A 21,532-nucleotide genomic window follows, 5' to 3' on the forward strand; every position below is an offset into this window, starting at 1 on the left:
TATCATAGCGCAGCAAGCGAAACCACTACCACTGCTCCACCCCATACTTTCATCTTTGCTCACTTACTGGAATCAATTAACAGCAAGAGAAAAGTTAAAGAGAGATGCGTGCCTCACTAACTTACCCACCCAGCCAGCCACTGTCCACACCGCAGGTCACAACACATTACAGGTCACTTCTCTCTCATCTTCTGTTATCACACTGCTCCGACTTTGGACCCCCCCCCGCCCACCGTCGTCTCTCGTGCCGTGGTTGAGTGGACCATGGTCCCCTTACTGGGCAACTGTGTGCACTGTGGGGGCCGTTGGCCCCCAGGGTCTCCCCCGCCTGCATCTCCGGGCTCGTTTGCGTTACCGCACCGCCCTAATACCCGCTAGGGTTTCGCCGGCATTCGAACGCGACGCCTCCACTCGCACAGCCCTACGCAGCGCTCCCACGCTGCGAGCGTGCGTACACACAGCACCGCGCGCGTCCACACTTCTCGTCGAAACCACACGAGGCTACGAACAGTTATTAATGATTTATTATCGGCTGCCTACGATTTGCTGTTAAATCAGTGTGGATCGACAAGGCTGACCTACGCTAACGCCCGAGGGTCTATTCCCGGTTTATCTAATTCGATACGCTCTAAGCGGATTTGGATACCCCTTTACCTCTTTACTCACGATTTGATGCGCTCGGCGTTCCGCTGGTCTCCTCGCCGCTCACCTAGACACGTCGCACGGACGTTCGGGTGGCCGAGCTGGAAGTCGTCTCGAGCGCTGACTTTTTGGAGTAAGAGCACGTTTACCTCTCTGCGTCCTCTTTTTATCCCCCATCTACATCAAAGAATGCCGACCCGAGCGCCTTCTCGGCCAATCAGGTCGTCACGCTCGTTCTGCCCAATTCCCGATTGCTCTAACAATGAGCCCGTCCACGCCCGCGGCGCCTTTTGTTATGCCAATCAGCCGCGGCTTCCGTAACAAAGGCTCGCTGTGGGCTGCTTCGCGCCGGCGGTTCCCGAGCACACCGCCACGCCAATTAGCTGCCCCCCCCCCACCTCTGGCTTCCCCTTAGTTCTTGGCAGCGGACCCCTGTCTGCCTTGTCGATACATGTGTGGGGGGTGCGTTTCAACCGCGGTGGCTGGGCAGCCCCCCGCCGTGACCATGCAATCTCAACCCAGGTCACAGTGCCACGGTGCAAAGTAGCATCGGGGGAGGTCGCCCAATTCCCTGGCCGCAGGAAACCGTGAAGATAATCCCTATGAGGGCTTTCGGGTAAAAACCGGCCGGCCAGGTGACCTCCCCTCGGAGGTCTATGGGGGGGGGAAATGCGTGAGGGTGTGTTTATGTGGGGGGTGGTGAGGGGGAAGCGGAGTCGGCCCCGTCGCTTGGTGGTGGCGAGGTCGTAGATGGGGCGCCCGCCGAGCGGCTTCGCGGCGGCGGCATCACGGCACCGTTACCCCCCCCCCCCCCCCGCAGTGCTCACTCGGGCAGAGTTGACGGGCAGCTGCCTCCGAGTGATCAAACTATCCCGGAATTGCGCCCCCCCCCCCCCAAAAAAAAAAAACTGCAGCAGGATTCTAGATTTGAAGCAGGATCTCGGAAGCGAAGCCGGGTTTGAGCCTGGACATTTCTTGCAGGATGGGACGACTGGGCATCTTGCACATCAGGCTGCGTTATCGGCTCCTCCTGCCGGGGCAAGGAGGCGGTGGTGGTGGTGGTGAGAGATAGAGAGAGGGGGCAGTGCAATGGAATCCATTGGGATGCACTTTAAACTGCTCGACTCCCAAACCACACTGACTGTGGTCTAACACCCCCCCCCCCTTCAGAGGCCCTCATTCAGCTGTGGATAGAGACTAACTGGGGGCTGAGTAGTAACGTGTATGCCCATTTCCTCCACACGCGCTCACAACAGGGTATAAAGCTGAACACTGGGACATGCCACACAGCGCTCGACGATGTATTTCAACTGCGGTTTTATTGCTTACAAAACGGCGGATTAAAACACTTGAAGGGTGACCCCCACACACACCCCACCCCCCCCCCCCTTCGGCAAACACCACACGCGTCATTTATGAATACAATCTCAGTGTTAAATAATACACGGATGCTTATGTAAAATACTAAAAAACTGTAAAGTAATTCTTTTAGTACAAATCGTATTTTTGTAAGGGTTACTTTTATCAAAAAATGGGTTTGCATAATTCGGTTTTGAAACACTTTGCGTGGAACCCAGAGAGCCAAACTTCTACCACGTGACTCGCGCCTCTCCCACGTGGAGCTGCTCTAGCGAGTCACGTGACGGTGAACGTCACCCACCACCCCCGGGGGGGAGGAGCTCAATCATCCCCCGGGGGGGGAGGGGGCCTCGACCATCCCCCGGGGGGGGGAGGGGCCTCGACCATCCCCCGGGGGGAGGGGCTCGTGGGTGCTGGAGGGGTTCCTGCTGTCACCACCCAGTTCTCTGCCTCGTTCGCGGGGTCACCCTGCGACCTCCCCCTCCCCCTCCATCCTCGCTCGGGGTCTCGATGTCTACTGGAGGAATCCGATGAGCTGTAAAGCTCTTTGTGTTTCTCAACAAATGTCCAGGTTCGAGAGGAGCCCGCGGGCTGCTGCTGCCACTCCCGCGCCGCGATTCAAAACGACCCAGCGACCCGTTCGTATATGGTGATCAAAACAGTCTCGGGTGTGTTGCGTGTTAATGGGTGTTGCGTGTTAATGGGTGTGTGTTAATGTGTAGTAGTGCGTTGTGTTAATGTTTGTTGTATTAATGTGTATTGGTGTGTTGTGTTAATGTATTGTGTTAATGTGTATTAGTGTGTTGTGTTAATGCGTATTGGTGTGTTGTGTTAATGTGTTGTGTTAATGGTTGTTAATGTGTTGTGTGTTAATGTGTATTAGTGTGTTGTGTTAATGTGCGTTGATGTGTAGTGTTAATGGTTGTGTTAATGTGTAGTGTTAATGTGCGTTACTGTATATTAGTGTGTTGTGTTAATGTGTGTTGTGTGTTAATGTATATTGGTGTGTTAATGTGTTTGTGTATTAGTGTGTTAATGTGTTGTGTATTAATGTGTATTGGTGTGTTAATGTGTCTATGTGTATTAGTGTGTTGTGTTAATGGTTGTGTTAATGTGTATTAGTGTGTTGTGTTAATGTGTTAATGTGTATTAGTGTGTTGTGTTAATGTGTTAATGTGTATTAGTGTGTTGTGTTAATGTGTGTTGTGTGTTAATGCTGGTTTACTAGTGTAGGGAGCGGTGGTGTAGCGGTCAGCGCGACGCTGCGCTACGAACCCGGCGACCCGAGTTCGATTCCCGCTCACCACCAACCCCAGTGACGATTCTCTGAACCGGTCCTGGGCCTCCCCTAGGTCGACTCAGCCTCAATTGAGTACCTAATGCGGTGTGTAAACATCGCCACTGGGGAGACAAAGGCGGCCGGGCGTGGTGCTGGCCACCCACCCCCTCGTGTGCCGTGCCGGCCTTCATGGGTGCTGGCTCACAGCACTTGCCCTACAGTCTGTTAAGGCTACACGGGGGATCTGTGTCACTACAATACTGCGTGTACTTTGCACGCACAATGAAATCTACAATTGCTAAGTCTAAAATTTAAAAAATGCTATGTTTAGTGAATTCATTAAAAACCAGAAGTAGTCTGCCAACTTTTCATCACGTTGAAAAGTGCTTTTCCGTATCATTTCAAATGACCATTATTTAAATAAAAATTAAAACCTCAATTGCATCAGCAGAGTTAGATGCACAGAGCAGTAATTAGCGGAGCGGGAAGCCGTGTGCCACTGGGGCGCCGTTCAACTTGCGGAGCCGGGAGGTGATTGGTGAAATTCCTCGTAAGCTCATCCGCGAGAAAATATTTTTTTTCAAAATTTGGAACACCCGGCATGCAAATGGCCCTGCACCTTTCTTCGTTTGACGTCACGGGACCTCTGCCCCCCACCGAGATGCAAGCGGCGTGAATGCAACGGTCAGCAACACCCGGCGGTCTTAACCAGGGCGGCCTGGCCGCATTCGAACCGCGAACCTCTGAAAGCGACCGCCGGGTTAATCGCGCCGCCCTTTTGGCTACCGGGGAAATCCTAAAAAAAGAGGCCAAACAACGGCGCGGCAGGCACGAGCTTTGCCGAACAGCAGCGAAGGTACCAGGGAGTGCGGTTGCGACTTACGTGTTGTCGGAGCGACATGTAAATAATAATAATAACAATAGAGACGAATAACTTGTTTTTTTTACCCATGGCACCACCAGTGGGTAGGGGAGTAAAGGTCAAGGATAAAATGACTGGGACTAATGAACGGGAATGGGAGAAAAAGATACAGAATGAGGAAATAAGAGAAAGGGAGGGAAAAGGAATGGAAACATGGGGACCACAGGGTCAGGAGAGATGAGGATATACGGAGAGAAAGGCTCCACGGGCAAGGGCCTCAACACTGCACGGGGCAGCGTCTGTTTTCACAGGGGGCGGGGCAGAGAGCGGAGGGATCAACACAGAAGTCGCGTGATTTGCGGGGAGGCTTGAGGTGATGCAGAGAGATGCGTGCCTCAGCAGGCCGGAGTGACCCTCTGCCCAGCTGGCACGGGCCTCCCACACACCCCTCCACCAACATGGGAATGCCGCCCCATGGCTTTTCCTGGCGAATGTTAAGTTTAGCACCCGTCGAGAGACCAGCAGTTAACGCCCTGACATCGCGTAAATAAATCCTCTATGTGGCTAATCGCGTCGTTACGAACGAGACACAAACTCGAGATACACAAACCGTCCGCTTGCGTTAATAGCTGCGCATTGTTAACAAGCCGGCGGGGGGGGGGGGAGAAAACAAATGGCACATTCGGGGGACGCGATCAGAGGGATTCATCAGCCACGACGCGGCGGCGAGAATTCCGCTTCACGTGCGGTTGTGTTGATGCGCAGAGCGCGCGAGGACGGACCCCGTTGTGCGAAAGCCTCAACGACCAACGTTCGATTGGGACGAGCTGCACGGAACACGTTTTAACGGTACCTCGTGTACGCAAAAGCGCCTGCGTAGACTGAAGTTCAGGAGCACCTCTTTTGAACGGAATAAATTAGTGTGCGCGGTTTGGCATCCAACGGACGTGTTCCAGGGGTCACCGTTTGGTAACGCGTGGAGTCACGCTCCGTGCGTGCATCTCCTGCCGTGATGCAATCGAACCATCCGCTAACACCGAAGCCTCTCCCAGACAAGCCAATTGTTCAGGCTAAATCTAAATACATTAATGTGAACCATGCGACCGGTTCAAACACGTGTGGTACAAGAGGCACATTAACGGCACCCACGTTTTTTTTCTTGTAAAAAAGGGGCAACATTTCCGACACTTTGCAGATAGGTCTGAAATTGGCATAAATAACCTTAATTTAACACGAGGGCATTCGTTATGACCAGGTGTTGCTTCACGTCCTTTAGTGTCACCGGTCACAACCATTTTGTTGCCACGAAAACCGTATCCAACGCGTGGGTCCGTTGGGCACGGTCCGCTCTCTAAACATCTCCGTCTCTTTAAACATCGCTCGCTGGGACTCGTCTTTACATTCCCGTTGTGCGCGGTGCGCGTCACACGCCGAGGACGCTTCCGTTGAGAGCTTCCCGCGCAAGCGGCGGCCGCGACATCACGACGTGCCGCGCCGAGCGGCTCCGTGGAATCCGACGTCGCGAAAGCGCTCGTCAATTCTCTTCCAACGGCAGGTGCCGACGGCGGTGGCGGCGGCGGAGCGTCTCATTCGCGCCGGAGAGTGTTCGTCGCATGGCAGTTGAAGCCGAATTGGTGGCCTTCACGGGTGGAATACGCCGATTTAAGCGACGACTCGCATACAGTCATTGGTGACCAGGCCGAAACCATCAACTGGCTACGTTTGAGAACCCGGTTCCATCATGGGAGGATGAAATCCAGATTCAATTCCAAGATCTCAGCAGTGACATGACAGTAGCTCTATGAGCAATGCGGCCAACTTTTCACCACCGTCCATGTGGGGAGGGTGGACGAGTGGGGTTGGGGGTGAGGGTGTGGACAGAGAGAGTGTCGCAGCGATCACTCAGAACCTGCATCGCTCCCAAACGGTGTCTGCCTTCGAACGAAGCACGTTCAGAGCTACGTCCGTTAATTAAAGTTAGTTACACGTTGCTTGCGTCTCTATCAACTGGCCATTTAGCTCTCTAACACGCATTTTGTTTCGGTGTGCTAAACACACCGGTTCAACAGAGTCCCTGAACAAGCTCCCCATCACATGGAGCGACACGTCGGACATCGTGCTGAAACGAGACGGAGCGGTACAACGCAAAGGACACAGCGGAGAGCCACATAGCACCACCGCCACCGCACAACCACCACGAAAACCTTCGCAAACACGTTAACAAGCTGCCAAGTGTAAACACAGCTACCAAAATCCACAATAAACTCATCCAACGACAGCAGACGACTTGCTCCAATTGAGAGTTCGTGTATCTGAAACCTGTGGCAGCCGTGCAATTTACCCGAGATACTCTGTAAAATTTTCCAACGATTTCCATAATACCCGGCGCGACTCAAATATACCCTTTTTTTGTCTCACTGTGCAATGGAGCTGTGCTGGGATCGGTCCGGGCCAGTTCGTCGCGGCTCAGGAGGTGGCGGGTTTTTTTCTTTTACATTACCGCGGAACCCAAACCGTGGCGTTGACATCGCGCAGAACGAACAAGTCGGGGGTCGCACGGATCCCGAGGAAATAACTCCCGTCCCTGGCCCTGCCTGGCTCCGAGCCGGATTCAGGTGCCTTCACGAGGGCCGAGTCTCAGAGATTGGTGCTCGCTCATCTTATGCTCACTGAAAGCACTCCCCCCCCCTCCGTTTGGCTGCACCTCCGACACGTGCCGTCCCGTTGTTGCCCGTTCCTCTCGACGCAATCGCGCTTTGACTTTCTTGTTCTGCGCCGATGCAGTAGCATATCCCCTTGCAAGCTCGCCGGCAGTAACTGCCGAAATGGGATTTTCCGTGTAACAAATAAACATCGACGCTGAGAGCCGGTGGAAAAAGCACCCACGCCGCCACTAGGGCCCTGCCTTGGACCGGCTTAGAAATGTCATTGGAAAAAGTTCTGAAAGTTAACGGAGCCAAAATATATATATATATTCGTACGTGAACTTAATCTGCATTCCTTCCATATACTTGCGAGTGCAGCCTTTTGTAAAAATTCTCTTTTTTGTTAAATCCGTCACCAGATAGTGTCACTGGCGGTGTAACAGTGTGTGTGCGAATTGCATAGGTAGCTTTAGCTCATTGCTTAACGTGAGCAACGGGCAAAACATTTGGTAAAACTTGAGCAGTAAATATTAATGTCATTGTTTTTATGTGATCATTCAAGTTTCTTTTTGTTTTATATATATATACCAGGGTACTAAGAGAGGTAAACTGTGGATGGAATTATTCCGACTCGGTGAAACGAATTCTTCTAAACTCACCTTCACGTATTTACACGAGATCATTTGTGGCATATACAGGTCTGTACAGGCTGGTGTTGTTCCAAGTGTAAGTATTGCAACCAGTGCACTGGGGGGTGGGGGATGGGTGGGTTAGCGGGCAAGTGCACGCGCGTACACGTGCATTGTACGAGTGTGTAGCACCAGTGAGTGATGTCCACATACGCACACTCAGGTGTGCACGCACGTGAGCGTACGCGAACTGCCGGCCGCGTGTATGGGGATCAGCTCGCTACGTTGGCGGGAAACTGCAATGAGACAAGGCAGATGGGGTTAGAGGTCAGGAAAATAAAAGATGCAAATAAAACATTACAGGCAATGTGTTTCAGCAGATAATAATTTGATGTTGCTGCTGCTGCTGCGTTGACAGTGGTGCACAAACAAATGAAAAAAATATTTTTAAAAATGGTTAATAATTCTGCCAGAGGTCAGGTGACTTGGGGCAACTTTGGCCGACGTGCTGTGAAGGAGACGGGCACTTGCCCCTACATCGCCTCTTACAGGTAGTCCCCGACTTACGACGGAGATGCGTTACGACGACCCCATCGTAAGTCGAAAATATCGTAAGTCGAAAATGGCCTCACCTATCCAGGAGTCTTAAAGATTGGTGATAATTTAGCAAAACAGAGCAATTTACGGTACCGTACTGTATAAACTATATGCGTACAGTACATCCCGGCAGAGTCCCAATGTACAGTATCGTACCTCGTACGCTGCTGCGTTTGCCTGCCGCGCGAAATGTAAAATATTTAACAATTTTGTCATATCGCTATCGCCATCGTAAGATCGAAATATCGCAAGTTGGACCATCGGAAGTCGGGGACGACCTGTATTTATTCTTTCTTTGACGTGGAACGTGTTTTTATGTCTGTGGTGGGCACGTGGTGCGATGCGTGTAAAGGGTGCGTGCAGTGTTTATATGGTTATTGTTCATGTGCATTGTGTTATATTTTCATGGTTTTCAAATTTCATTTGATCAACCAGGTGAACACTCAAGAGAGCAGGATAAGTGTCATTTACATCGAGACACGGATTTTCAAAATTACAAATGCCAAAATAACATGAATACAACTAAGTAGCACCACATTGAAGCAAATAGAAACCTAAGCAACTCAATTTCCAGGAACCAAAGTTGGGAAAAATCTCTTTAAAAAAATAACTTAAAAAAAAATCACTTAAAAAAAACTACTCTAAAAGCCATTCACAGTAAAATCACAAATGCTGTTAGCCGCGGCTGGGGTTTGAATTCGCCGGAGAATGTGCAGCGCAGTGCGCTAACCATCGCACCACCGCTCACGGCACTTTCCCCAAAAGTGTGTAAGAGGGGGGAGGGGGTGGGATCTGTGTCGTCGGTGCCTGGTGAGCGTCGTCACTCACCAGTGTAAAGTGGTCGAACATTGTCCTGAGTTCGTGCGAGCTGTGTTGCTGAATGACGGTGAACGGCTTGAGCTGTGGGCTCACGCGCATGGCGCACGCTCGGCAGTACACGCGGTAGGCACGCGCACCCGGCACGGAGCGCACCGCAAACAGCAGGCTGAACACCTCGATCTGTATCGGCACGGCGAGTGGGGGGGGGGGTGCAGGTGAGACGTCGTCGTCGTCGTCATCAGCGGCGGCAGCAGCAGCATCAACCCACCCCCCCGAAAAACCTTCCAAGCGGTCACAATCTCTCACGAACCTGCGATGTGACGATCCACACGCAGTACGCGTGCACACGAGCCGGATTAAGCGCTCCATCTCCGTGGCGGATGGATTCTCTGCAGTGTTTTATCCCCGCAATACAGAATATCATATCGGTGGCTGTCACAGACATCCCAATGCATATCCAGCATCGCTGAAATGATATCCACTTTGTCAGAAGTCAAACGATGGCTATTGGCGAAAGTGACAAAATAAATGTCCTTTTCGCGCGATCCCTTCAGCTATTTAGAAGCGTATTCCAAATATTTATTAATGTATTCTTTCACACAAAGGTTTTATCAGCAGTCGGGGGCGATGTTGCTGCTATGTAATCCCGAATGAGTGATTATTTGCAGGGTAATTTTTCACGATTGGGATGTTTTTGGCCAACGTTGTCTTAGCTCTGGGAAGAAACCAAGAAAGCTTGGAGGAAACCAATGTAGACAAGGGGGGAGACCATACAAACTGCATGCACACACAGAGCTCGCCCGAGTCGGGATTAGAACCGAGGCTCATCTCGCTGCGAAGCAAAAAGGGTTACCCCCCCCCCACCCCAGCTGGCGACCTCAGCCGCCCAACAACGCAGCACCCAACAATGAGAACTCCCCAGTGGGGAGGGGCGGCACCCAACAATGAGAACTCCCCAGCGGGGAGGGGCGGCACTCAACAATGACAACTCCCCAGCGGGGAGGGGCGGCACTCAACAATGACAACTCCCCAGCGGGGAGGGGCGGCACCCAACAATGAGAACTCCCCAGTGGGGAGGGGCGGCACTCAACAATGAGAACTCCCCAGTGGGGAGGGGCGGCACTCAACAATGAGAACTCCCCAGTGGGGAGGGGCGGCACCCAACAATGACAACTCCCCAGCGGGGAGGGGCGGCACCCAACAATGAGAACTCCCCAGTGGGGAGGGGCGGCACTCAACAATGAGAACTCCCCAGTGGGGAGGGGCGGCACTCAACAATGAGAACTCCCCAGCGGGGAGGGGCGGCACTCAACAATGACAACTCCCCAGCGGGGAGGGGCGGCACTCAACAATGACAACTCCCCAGCGGGGAGGGGCGGCACTCAACAATGACAACTCCCCAGCGGGGAGGGGCGGCACTCAACAATGAGAACTCCCCAGCGGGGAGGGGCGGCACTCAACAATGACAACTCCCCAGCGGGGAGGGGCGGCACTCAACAATGACAACTCCCCAGCGGGGAGGGGCGGCACTCAACAATGACAACTCCCCAGCGGGGAGGGGCGGCACCCAACAATGACAACTCCCCAGCGGGGAGGGGCGGCACCCAACAATGAGAACTCCCCAGCGGGGAGGGGCGGCACTCAACAATGACAACTCCCCAGCGGGGAGGGGCGGCACCCAACAATGAGAACTCCCCAGCGGGGAGGGGCGGCACTCAACAATGAGAACTCCCCAGCGGGGAGGGGCGGCACTCAACAATGACAACTCCCCAGCGGGGAGGGGCGGCACCCAACAATGAGAACTCCCCAGCGGGGAGGGGCGGCACCCAACAATGAGAACTCCCCAGCGGGGAGGGGCGGCACTCAACAATGAGAACTCCCCAGCGGGGAGGGGCGGCACTCAACAATGACAACTCCCCAGCGGGGAGGGGCGGCACTCAACAATGACAACTCCCCAGCGGGGAGGGGCGGCACTCAACAATGACAACTCCCCAGCGGGGAGGGGCGGCACCCAACAATGACAACTCCCCAGCGGGGAGGGGCGGCACTCAACAATGACAACTCCCCAGCGGGGAGGGGCGGCACCCAACAATGACAACTCCCCAGCGGGGAGGGGCGGCACCCAACAATGACAACTCCCCAGCGGGGAGGGGCGGCACTCAACAATGAGAACTCCCCAGCGGGGAGGGGCGGCACTCAACAATGAGAACTCCCCAGCGGGGAGGGGCGGCACCCAACAATGACAACTCCCCAGCGGGGAGGGGCGGCACCCAACAATGACAACTCCCCAGCGGGGAGGGGCGGCACCCAACAATGACAACTCCCCAGCGGGGAGGGGCGGCACTCAACAATGAGAACTCCCCAGCGGGGAGGGGCGGCACCCAACAATGACAACTCCACAGCGGGGAGGGGCGGCACTCAACAATGACAACTCCCCAGCGGGGAGGGGCGGCACCCAACAATGACAACTCCCCAGCGGGGAGGGGCGGCACTCAACAATGACAACTCCCCAGCGGGGAGGGGCGGCACCCAACAATGACAACTCCCCAGCGGGGAGGGGCGGCACCCAACAATGACAACTCCCCAGCGGGGAGGGGCGGCACTCAACAATGACAACTCCCCAGCGGGGAGGGGCGGCACCCAACAATGACAACTCCCCAGCGGGGAGGGGCGGCACTCAACAATGAGAACTCCCCAGCGGGGAGGGGCGGCACCCAACAATGACAACTCCCCAGCGGGGAGGGGCGGCACCCAACAATGAGAACTTCCCAGCGGGGAGGGGCGGCACCCAACAATGAGAACTCCCCAGCGGGGAGGGGCGGCACCCAACAATGAGAACTCCCCAGCGGGGAGGGGCGGCACTCAACAATGAGAACTCCCCAGCGGGGAGGGGCGGCACTCAACAATGACAACTCCCCAGCGGGGAGGGGCGGCACTCAACAATGAGAACTCCCCAGCGGGGAGGGGCGGCACCCAACAATGAGAACTCCCCAGCGGGGAGGGGCGGCACTCAACAATGAGAACTCCCCAGCGGGGAGGGGCGGCACTCAACAATGACAACTCCCCAGCGGGGAGGGGCGGCACTCAACAATGAGAACTCCCCAGCGGGGAGGGGCGGCACCCAACAATGACAACTCCCCAGCGGGGAGGGGCGGCACTCAACAATGAGAACTCCCCAGCGGGGAGGGGCGGCACTCAACAATGACAACTCCCCAGCGGGGAGGGGCGGCACCCAACAATGACAACTCCCCAGCGGGGAGGGGCGGCACCCAACAATGACAACTCCCCAGCGGGGAGGGGCGGCACCCAACAATGAGAACTCCCCAGTGGGGAGGGGCGGCACCCAACAATGACAACTCCCCAGCGGGGAGGGGCGGCACCCAACAATGAGAACTCCCCAGCGGGGAGGGGCGGCACTCAACAATGAGAACTCCCCAGCGGGGAGGGGCGGCACCCAACAATGACAACTCCCCAGCGGGGAGGGGCGGCACCCAACAATGAGAACTCCCCAGCGGGGAGGGGCGGCACCCAACAATGAGAACTCCCCAGCGGGGAGGGGCGGCACCCAACAATGAGAACTCCCCAGCGGGGAGGGGCGGCACTCAACAATGAGAACTCCCCAGCGGGGAGGGGCGGCACTCAACAATGACAACTCCCCAGTGGGGAGGGGCGGCACCCAACAATGAGAACTCCCCAGCGGGGAGGGGCGGCACCCAACAATGAGAACTCCCCAGCGGGGAGGGGCGGCACCCAACAATGAGAACTCCCCAGCGGGGAGGGGCGGCACCCAACAATGAGAACTCCCCAGCGGGGAGGGGCGGCACCCAACAATGAGAACTCCCCAGCGGGGAGGGGCGGCACCCAACAATGAGAACTCCCCAGCGGGGAGGGGCGGCACCCAACAATGAGAACTCCCCAGCGGGGAGGGGCGGCACCCAACAATGAGAACTCCCCAGCGGGGAGGGGCGGCACCCAACAATGACAACTCCCCAGCGAGGAGGGGCAGGCACCCAACAATGAGAACTCCCCAGCGGGGAGGGGCGGCACCCAACAATGAGAACTCCCCAGCGGGGAGGGGCGGCACCCAACAATGAGAACTCCCCAGCGGGGAGGGGCGGCACCCAACAATGAGAACTCCCCAGTGGGGAGGGGCGGCACCCAACAATGACAACTCCCCAGTGGGGAGGGGCGGCACCCAACAATGACAACTCCCCAGTGGGGAGGGGCGGCACCCAACAATGAGAACTCCCCAGTGGGGAGGGGCGGCACCCAACAATGACAACTCCCCAGCGGGGAGGGGCGGCACTCAACAATGACAACTCCCCAGCGGGGAGGGGCGGCACCCAACAATGAGAACTCCCCAGTGGGGAGGGGCGGCACTCAACAATGACAACTCCCCAGCGGGGAGGGGCGGCACTCAACAATGACAACTCCCCAGCGGGGAGGGGCGGCACCCAACAATGAGAACTCCCCAGTGGGGAGGGGCGGCACCCAACAATGAGAACTCCCCAGCGGGGAGGGGCGGCACCCAACAATGAGAACTCCCCAGTGGGGAGGGGCGGCACCCAACAATGAGAACTCCCCAGCGGGGAGGGGCGGCACCCAACAATGACAAGTCCCCAGCGGGGAGGGGCGGCACCCAACAATGAGAACTCCCCAGTGGGGAGGGGCGGCACCCAACAATGACAACTCCCCAGTGGGGAGGGGCGGCACTCAACAATGACAACTCCCCAGTGGGGAGGGGCGGCACCCAACAATGAGAACTCCCCAGTGGGGAGGGACGGCACCCAACAATGACAACTCCCCAGTGGGGAGGGGCGGCACTCGCCTCGCAGTCGTGGCAGTAGTAGACGCTCTCCCCGGGGGCGCGCGGCTGCACGATCGTCCTCTTGCCCAGCTGCTCCAGGATGTTGAGCGTGCAGAACCACTCGCACAGGCTCTGCTGCAGGCAGTACCTACCACCCACAGAGGCAAAGGTCCCGCGTGTCGCCTTAACGAGGCGGTGGGGGCGAGCGACGTTTGTTGGCGAGGAGCGGCACCTATGAAGGCCGCCAACATAGGCGGACGGGGCATGGGTGGCGTGGAAAATCACCACGCCCGGCCACCTTTGTCTCCCCATCGCCCGTGTTTACACACGGCACCGGGTGTTTCATTTAAGGCTGAGTCGACCTAAGAGAGTACACCGGACTGTCTCAGATATTGGCGATTGCCATGAGCGGGAAGCGAACTCGGGTCGCCGCATTGGTAGCAGAGTGCGCAAACTACTGCGCCACCACTCCCCACGCACGTGTGAGGGAAGGGCTGTGTGCGTGTGTGCGTGTGGTCTACTTGCTGCACCGCCTTGCCCTGCGGACGAGCGTCTCAGGTCCATGATTTCTCCGTGATGTTGTGGTCCACCGACCCCCCCACCCGAGTGTTGTTGCTGGATCACAGGCGCATTGTTGACTGGTCACATCCCTATTCCGTGACGAACCCCGCGCAGCCCAGTGCGAGAGAAGTGCAACATACACACGTGTGCAACCTTTTTCTCGCCGTGCGTGCGGCCCCCACCTCATATGCGAGTAGAGCTGAGCGTCCTTCACCCGGATGTTCTGCGCCAGGTTCCAGGAGAGGTGCACCATGGGTACGATGGACTGCACGCGACTCCGGCGGTTCCACTCGTAGCGCTCCACCGCCAGCTGGTACTGGTGGGCTGTGACACGCAGCGAGCGTCAGGCAGGGCCAAGCAGCGTCACAACCAACGAGGCGGTTGCGACACCCATTGCCGATCGCGCCGCGCGTGCGGCAACAGCGCACGGCCGTCGCCCAGCAGCGTGGCTAACCATCGAAAAAATACGGTCACCGCATTGTGTACAGACAGTCCCCGGGTTCGGGACGGGTTCGGTTCCCCAGACCGATCCGTAACCCAAGTTTTACGTATGTCGAAAACTGAACAATTTCCCCCCCAAAATCAAAGATCAATTCCATTGACCTGAATCTTAGTGAGGCTCGATTGAGGCGTAAGGCAGCTGCCTCCCCCCCCCCCTCACGCCTCCTCGCTCCACGCTATTCATCCGCAACCTCACCGCTCTGCGCTACTTGCGCTTGCGTATCTAACGCAAAAAAATCAGCGTGTTGATTTTTTTTACACGATTTATGGGAGCATTTCCGTAAGGTCGGATTACCGTAAGTCTGGTCCCTTCCGCAACCCGGGGACTGTCTGTACTTTCACTTGCACTCCTACAGGTGCCTGCAACGCTCTTACTTCCAATATCACTTGTCAACAAAAAAAAATTCTGGCCTGGACTTTTGCAGCTGCTTTAGACTAATTTCAGAGTGCCGATTCCAAATCTGATCTCAGATTTGCTCTATCACATCTCATTTTTATGCTATCGGCATACCCCATTTTCATTGATTTTACCCGAAATGAACTCTGTCACTTATGATTGCAAGTTGTTGCGAGTCAGTGACTGCTTTAGTGTTAAAATATGGTGCTGTATTTTTAGGATAGTGTGTTTATAATATCATTTTATGTAGATATCCACATTTAGTTAATATTTTTCTTATGCAGTTTTTATTGAAAATGCAATATTTGATATCTCAAAAACCTGATGTGATAGACAAAAACTGATGCCAGATTTGGAATCAGCACCCCAAAATTACCTTTAAACCGTTGGAATACCTTATGCCAGAAAAAGTGTGTTGACCAGTGTAATAGGAAGCCACTAGATAGGTGTAATTTAAAATCTAGTTTAAAAACTAATTTCTTTAGAAGTGCTTTTTTGTGTTAAATTTGTTGTCCTTCCCCCCGTACCTCCAATTAGCACGGTTGGATACGTACTGTGTGAACGAAGTTCAGCATGCATACACGTACATTCCAACCAAGCCACTGCTGGATGAAGGCTCTCCCAAGCCGTGCGCACCATGGGTGTCTTGTTTGGCCATCGACGCCGCACTGGCCAGTGTCGGATGGTGAAGGGAGGGACCCAGGACCGGTGCAGACATCACCTCCCACCGATGTAAGCCGTGGGTGGGAATAGACTACGGCCGCCGGGCTCACAGTGCAGTGCTCTGTACCTCTGTACTGCTGCACTGTGCAGTAACTGTAGTAGCCAGTAGTACAGCAATGTGCACGGATGCCCAATTTATTAAGGGGCGATTTTAGCACGTAAAATAAAGGTTGATTGAGTACTACAGAGTACAGTATCGACTGAGCTATACAGTGGAGTACTAAGCTGGGATTGCCCGGTGTGTGATGCTTCTGTGCCCACCCCACCCACCCTCCCTCCCCCCCATACCACATCTTAGCTTGTCGGAGTTTATATAGCGCCTTAACCAAGGTGCTCACCAAGGCGCAGCCACATTACGTTCCACGGGATGTAGTTGAACCCCCCCCCCCCTCATGGCCCCCCACCCCCCCGTGCCCCCCCCACCCCCCCGTGCCCTGCCCCCCCCGTACCGGTGAGTGGCCCCACGTTCCACGCGATGTTGTTGCACCAGCCCAGCGCTTGCACCCAGTGCACGGTGCCCGGGTTGATCCACACGAGGTCGCCCGGGCGCTGCACGAAGCGGTACAGAGGCACCTGCTCGGCCTCCAGGTGCGCCAGCACCGGCCACCACGAGCCCGTGAGGTAGTTCACTCCTTCCCTGGGGCGGCAGCAACGACGCACGCACGGTCACAAGCACGGTCACACGCACGGTCACACGCACGGTCACACGCACAGTCACACGCACAGTCACACGCACGGTCACATGCACGGTCACACCCACGGTCGCACTACGCTGCAGGTCACACCTCACATCTCTCTCTGCTTCTTCCCATGCACGACTTCACTTTGCAATTCCCTCCCATCGTTTTTCCTCACCCTTTAACTCTTTATCAATCACGCCTTCAACTGTGCTGTTTGTTGGAGCCAGTTGGGCAAAGTCTGGTCTTTGGTTCCTGTGCTCAGCAACCGTGATGCTAGAATGCGAGTAGAGTAGGAAGGTCCGTGTGGGTAAGTCTCGCACAGCGAGCGAGTGAGTCACCCCCCCAGTGATGAGAGAGTGAAAGTAGAGTAGGAAGGTCTACGTGGGTACCTCTCGCACAGCGAGCGAGCGAGTCACCCCCCAGTGATGAGAGAGTGAAAGTGGAGTAGGAAGGTCCGTGTGGGTACCTCTCGCACAGCGAGTGAGTCACCCCCCAGTGATGAGAGAGTAAAAGTCGAGTAGGAAGGTCCGTGTGGGTAAGTCTCGCACAGCGAGTGAGTCACCCCCCAGTGATGAGAGAGTGAAAGTCGAGTAGGAAGGTCCGTGTGGGTAAGTCTCGCACAGCGAGTGAGTCACCCCCCAGTGATGAGAGAGTGAAAGTCGAGTAGGAAGGTCCGTGTGGGTAAGTCTCGCACAGCGAGTGAGTCACCCCCCAGTGATGAGAGAGTGAAAGTCGAGTAGGAAGGTCCGTGTGGGTAAGTCTCGCACAGCGAGTGAGTCACCCCCCAGTGATGAGAGAGTGAAAGTCGAGTAGGAAGATCCGTGTGGGTACCTCTCGCACAGCGAGTGAGTCACCCCCCAGTGATGAGAGAGTAAAAGTCGAGTAGGAAGGTCCGTGTGGGTAAGTCTCGCACAGTGAGCGAGTGAATCACACCCCAGTGATGAGAGAGTGAAAGTAGAGTAGGAAGGTCCGTGTGGGTAAGTCTCGCACAGCGAGCGAGTGAATCACACCCCAGTGATGAGAGAGTGAAAGTAGAGTAGGAAGGTCTATGTGGGTACCTCTCGCACAGCGAGCGAGTGAGTCACCCCCCAGTGATGAGAGAGTGAAAGTAGAGTAGGAAGATCCGTGTGGGTACCTCTCGCACAGCGAGTGAATCACCCCCCAGTGCTCTTCGGGGACACAAAACCACTCGCATTCGCCGGGGCCGATGTTGATGTTGACCGAGCAGAAGTTGTTGTTCTCCTGGTGCCCTGAGGAAAAGCAGGCACGCACACGCAGAACACACGCCGCACACACGTGTACACACACACGTCTCGGACAAGAAGACAAAGATGCCCCCCGTATAGTCTCAACAGACTTTTGGGGAAAGTGCTGCTAGTGAGTAGCACCTACGAAAACCCGCAGGGCACACGAGGGGGGTGGGTGGCCAGCACCACGCCCGGCCGCCTTTGTCTCCCCAGTGGCGATGTTTACTACACACCGCACCCAGGTACTCATTTGAGGCCGAGTCGACCGAGGGGAGGCCCGGGACCGGTTCAGATAATCGTCACTGGTGTCGATGGACGTGAGCGGGAATAGAATACATACACAGACACTCGAACCCATGGTAAATTCACCACAGGATCACGATGCAAATGAATGCACGAATGAAAGTACGGCATTGCTCATCACCTACGTTTTGGTCATCTCCATATATATAAAAGGCAAAGTTGTGATTATGTGTGTCTGTTAAAAATGTTTAGCGTGCTTCCCAACATGCAACAAACTGGATATTTGCCATGTGGGTACTTTCCAGACTGTACACCATGCAACAATTATAAAAATACATTTTTTTTTGGGGGGGGGGGGGGGGAGCTCAATAATGCATTTATTTTTTGCACGGCAAGTGAGCTGTGACGTCACATCTGTCACGTGACCCACGCGTGTGGAAGCGTAACGCATTGTAGTGTAGCGGGTAGCGCGCTGCGCTACGAACCCGGCGACACGAGTTTGATTCCCGCTCATGGCCACCACCGGTGATGATTATTTTAACCGCTCCTGGGCCTCCCCTAGGTCGACTCAGCCTCAAACGAGTAACTGGTGTTGGTGTGTGAACATCGCCACTGGGGAGACAAAGGGGACCGGGCATGGTGGATCTAAGTCCCGGGCGAAGCCGGGTATTACAGCTAGTGAATAGTATAGGGTGCTTAACAAATGTGTTAACACTTATACGAGACTATCTTTTTTATTGGAAAAAGAACGGATATTACATGATAACAAAAGTATGTTAATAGCTTCAAAAAGTCAGAGTCTACACTTGTTCGCAATCATTGTCAACAAGACGCGCCTGGAATCTACTCCAGGTGGTCTCCAGAGCCCGGAGGCACATTTCTCCTGGTATTGTTGCAAATTCTCAGAAGCGTTAACATTTTTGTTTAGCCCAGCAAGTGAGAAATGTAGTGCGGCAATGTTGTGCAATTCTAAAAACACACAACAGCAATCGGGAAAAACAACGTTGATGGACCTTGCCAAGGAATAAAACAACTGTAAACCGCACAAATTTCCAACTAAGGTTGTAAAGGTTAATCCGTTATCTCTGTCCACCCGTCCAGAACAGGGTAACTCGATATGATGAGCCAGTAGTGGGAGGGGCCACCGGAGCAGTGGGTGTGGCCTATTAGAGATGTCGGCGGCGCTGCTGATTGGTTGAGCCTTCTTTTAGCCCCGCCCCCCTCCCTCCCGATACGTTCCATTCATTGGCTACCACATTCTGATAAGCTCCCCCCCCCCACTCTCCTCCCCCCTCAACTTGTATTTAAGGGCTTGCATCTTGAATCCTTGCCTCACTTGTTGCAGCAAATCTGGCTGTGACGGTCCCACCTGATGACGGAGACTTGTGTTGCCTCCGAAACGTCGTGATTTTATTGTTTTAAATGTATTCATTTTTATTTAATTTTTTACCTACGTGACTTTACCGAAAGAACTAAGAGTATGAATCCTTGCAGTCACGAAAGCTTCAAATCTAGAATTAGTGGCTATGAAAATCTGGGCGGGGCCGACGGCGCTCACCGTGTGACTTGGTTGAGCCACCCAGAAAAGACGGTAGCTTTGTTTTACTTGGCGTCAGGTTACGCAGCAGAAACTCGCTTAATGGACTGGTTTGGGGGCTTATAGGGCTTCAGACGCTGCCTCGTGGCTAACGGACAGAGCAGAGTGAGAGCACCCGCGGTTACCTGGCGTGCGGCTTCCCGGCACCTTCATGTAGAGCTGCAGCGTGTTCATGCCCTCGATCTTGTGGCCCACGTGGCTCAGCATGTTCCCCACCGAGTGGAGACGCATGAACGGAGGCAGCTTGCACACCTCGGCCAGCTGAGCGCTCCACCTGTTCAGCGCCAGTCGAACGCCCGTCGGTAAGTGTGGACGGTGAAGGCGCGGGTCTGCGATATCTTGCCGGGATGGCCTCGGTTTTAAGGGGCTGCAGGCGTAAGCTCGAGGGAGCGCCTGTAGGGAGCATTTAGGCCTCTTCCTAAACATGGGCCAGGTGTTTTGGACGATGTGAGAGTCTCCCAACACTTTACCCCACCACATATGAGCTGTCACACATCAATTTGGCAGGCCGTGTGTGAAAGTACGGGCGCATGTAGCCACCAACGCCCGGCTCATAATTCTTCTTCGAAGCACTCAATATTGTGACTCAAACGCAGCGGCAAAACGTAAATCTTCGCCTGCGCCAGAGGCGAGGGGCTGCTGGTGGGTTGGTGAACCTCTGGGCACCCCCCTCTACGCGCACGCCCCACGCACATGCAAAGCAACTCACGTTTTCTCATCCGACAGGTCAATGTTGGTGCCAAACTTGAGGGTCCTGAAGGGGGCCATGCACTCCAAGCCGTCCAGCCTACGAGGAACACGGGACAAGCTTACACGGCCGCCACCCTCCTCGCCGTCACGTCGCACAAGCACCGTCAAAGAGAGAAACGAGAGAGTATCCTTCGCCTCTAACGTGTGGTAGTTGCACCGGTTCGTGCAGCTCCACTCTACCGAGGCACTCAGTGGCCATAAGCCGGTCCAGAGTTGAATCAACGCTGCTGAACTTGTGAACTCCCCAGAAGGCAGCAGGGGCCGAGGCGTCGTGTAATAAATACTCTTATTCCTGACGCCGAGATATTTGCGAAGGAGACGAATTGTCTATTTATTTATGTTGTTACTTATCTTATTCACAAACAAGGCTAATGATTACGTTGCGTTTAGAACCGTAAATACTACACCGGCCTCACGAAGGAATGCTTAGTGACGCAGAGTCCACTTGCAGGGATCCTGCGACCCTGCGGGGAACCTCCCCCCCACCCCCAATGGAACGATCCCTCTCATCCCCTGACATTTTGCCACCCCCCACCCCATCTCTTTCCCCCTCTGCTCCCCGTCTCTCTGCAAGACGTAAGGCGGATCAATACAACTGTGGAAAATCACTTGCAGCATTTGTCCTTTCCTGAAGAGAGTTAGTTTCGTCTCTTCTCCTTGTGGAAGATTTCCACGCCCGTAGGCAACGCATCTTCCTCTTCCAAGAGAAGGCACGGAACCCCAGCGAACCGGTCCGCCCTCTTCCAAGATACGCACTTTAGGGGACTGTTCGTCAGTCTTTTGAGAAAGTGGTAATTTAATTAGCAGTACCCAGCTTGCAAGTCTGTTGTCTTTCTTTCCAAGCTAATAGATGATCGGTCACTGCGGAGTTATCTATATATACACACGGTGCAGTGTGTGTTACACTTGGTGCAGTGTGTGTTACACTTGGTGCAGTTGTAAACAAGACCCAATTGAATTTCGATTTAAAGCTTTCGTGACTGCAGGGATTCATCTTCTTGGTTCTTTCGGTAAAGTCACGTAGAAGGGAAATACTAAAATAATAAAAATAAAACATAATAAAATAATTCTCACGACGTTTCGAAAGACAGCGTCTGTCTTTCCGACAGACCTGTTTTTCACCTGAGGACGGCTGCTTGCGTTGTGGCCGAAACGTCGTGAGAATTATTTTATTATGTTTAATTTTTATTATTT

At 54.7% G+C, this 21,532-nt stretch overlaps 1 protein-coding gene across 1 annotated transcript in view; it reads right to left on the minus strand.

The window, feature by feature from the left end:
• Window positions 1-1,981: 1,981 nt before the first annotated feature.
• Window positions 1,982-21,532, minus strand: part of LOC133354226 (lysine-specific demethylase 6A-like) — a 30,936-nt gene continuing 11,385 nt past the window's right edge. The window contains exons 7-14 of the mRNA XM_061570907.1: window positions 20,298-20,375; window positions 19,714-19,862; window positions 17,637-17,751; window positions 16,271-16,458; window positions 14,383-14,524; window positions 13,661-13,787; window positions 8,842-9,012; window positions 1,982-7,712 (exon numbers count right to left, since the gene is read on the minus strand). Of these exons, the coding sequence (XP_061426891.1) occupies window positions 7,689-7,712; window positions 8,842-9,012; window positions 13,661-13,787; window positions 14,383-14,524; window positions 16,271-16,458; window positions 17,637-17,751; window positions 19,714-19,862; window positions 20,298-20,375 (994 nt within the window). The 3' untranslated portion in view covers window positions 1,982-7,688. The remainder of the gene's footprint in view (window positions 7,713-8,841; window positions 9,013-13,660; window positions 13,788-14,382; window positions 14,525-16,270; window positions 16,459-17,636; window positions 17,752-19,713; window positions 19,863-20,297; window positions 20,376-21,532) is intronic.

This window comes from Lethenteron reissneri, chromosome 46 (assembly GCF_015708825.2).
Source record: "Lethenteron reissneri isolate LAM-NWPU_2019-01 chromosome 46, ASM1570882v1, whole genome shotgun sequence".
Lineage (NCBI taxonomy): Eukaryota > Metazoa > Chordata > Hyperoartia > Petromyzontiformes > Petromyzontidae > Lethenteron > Lethenteron reissneri.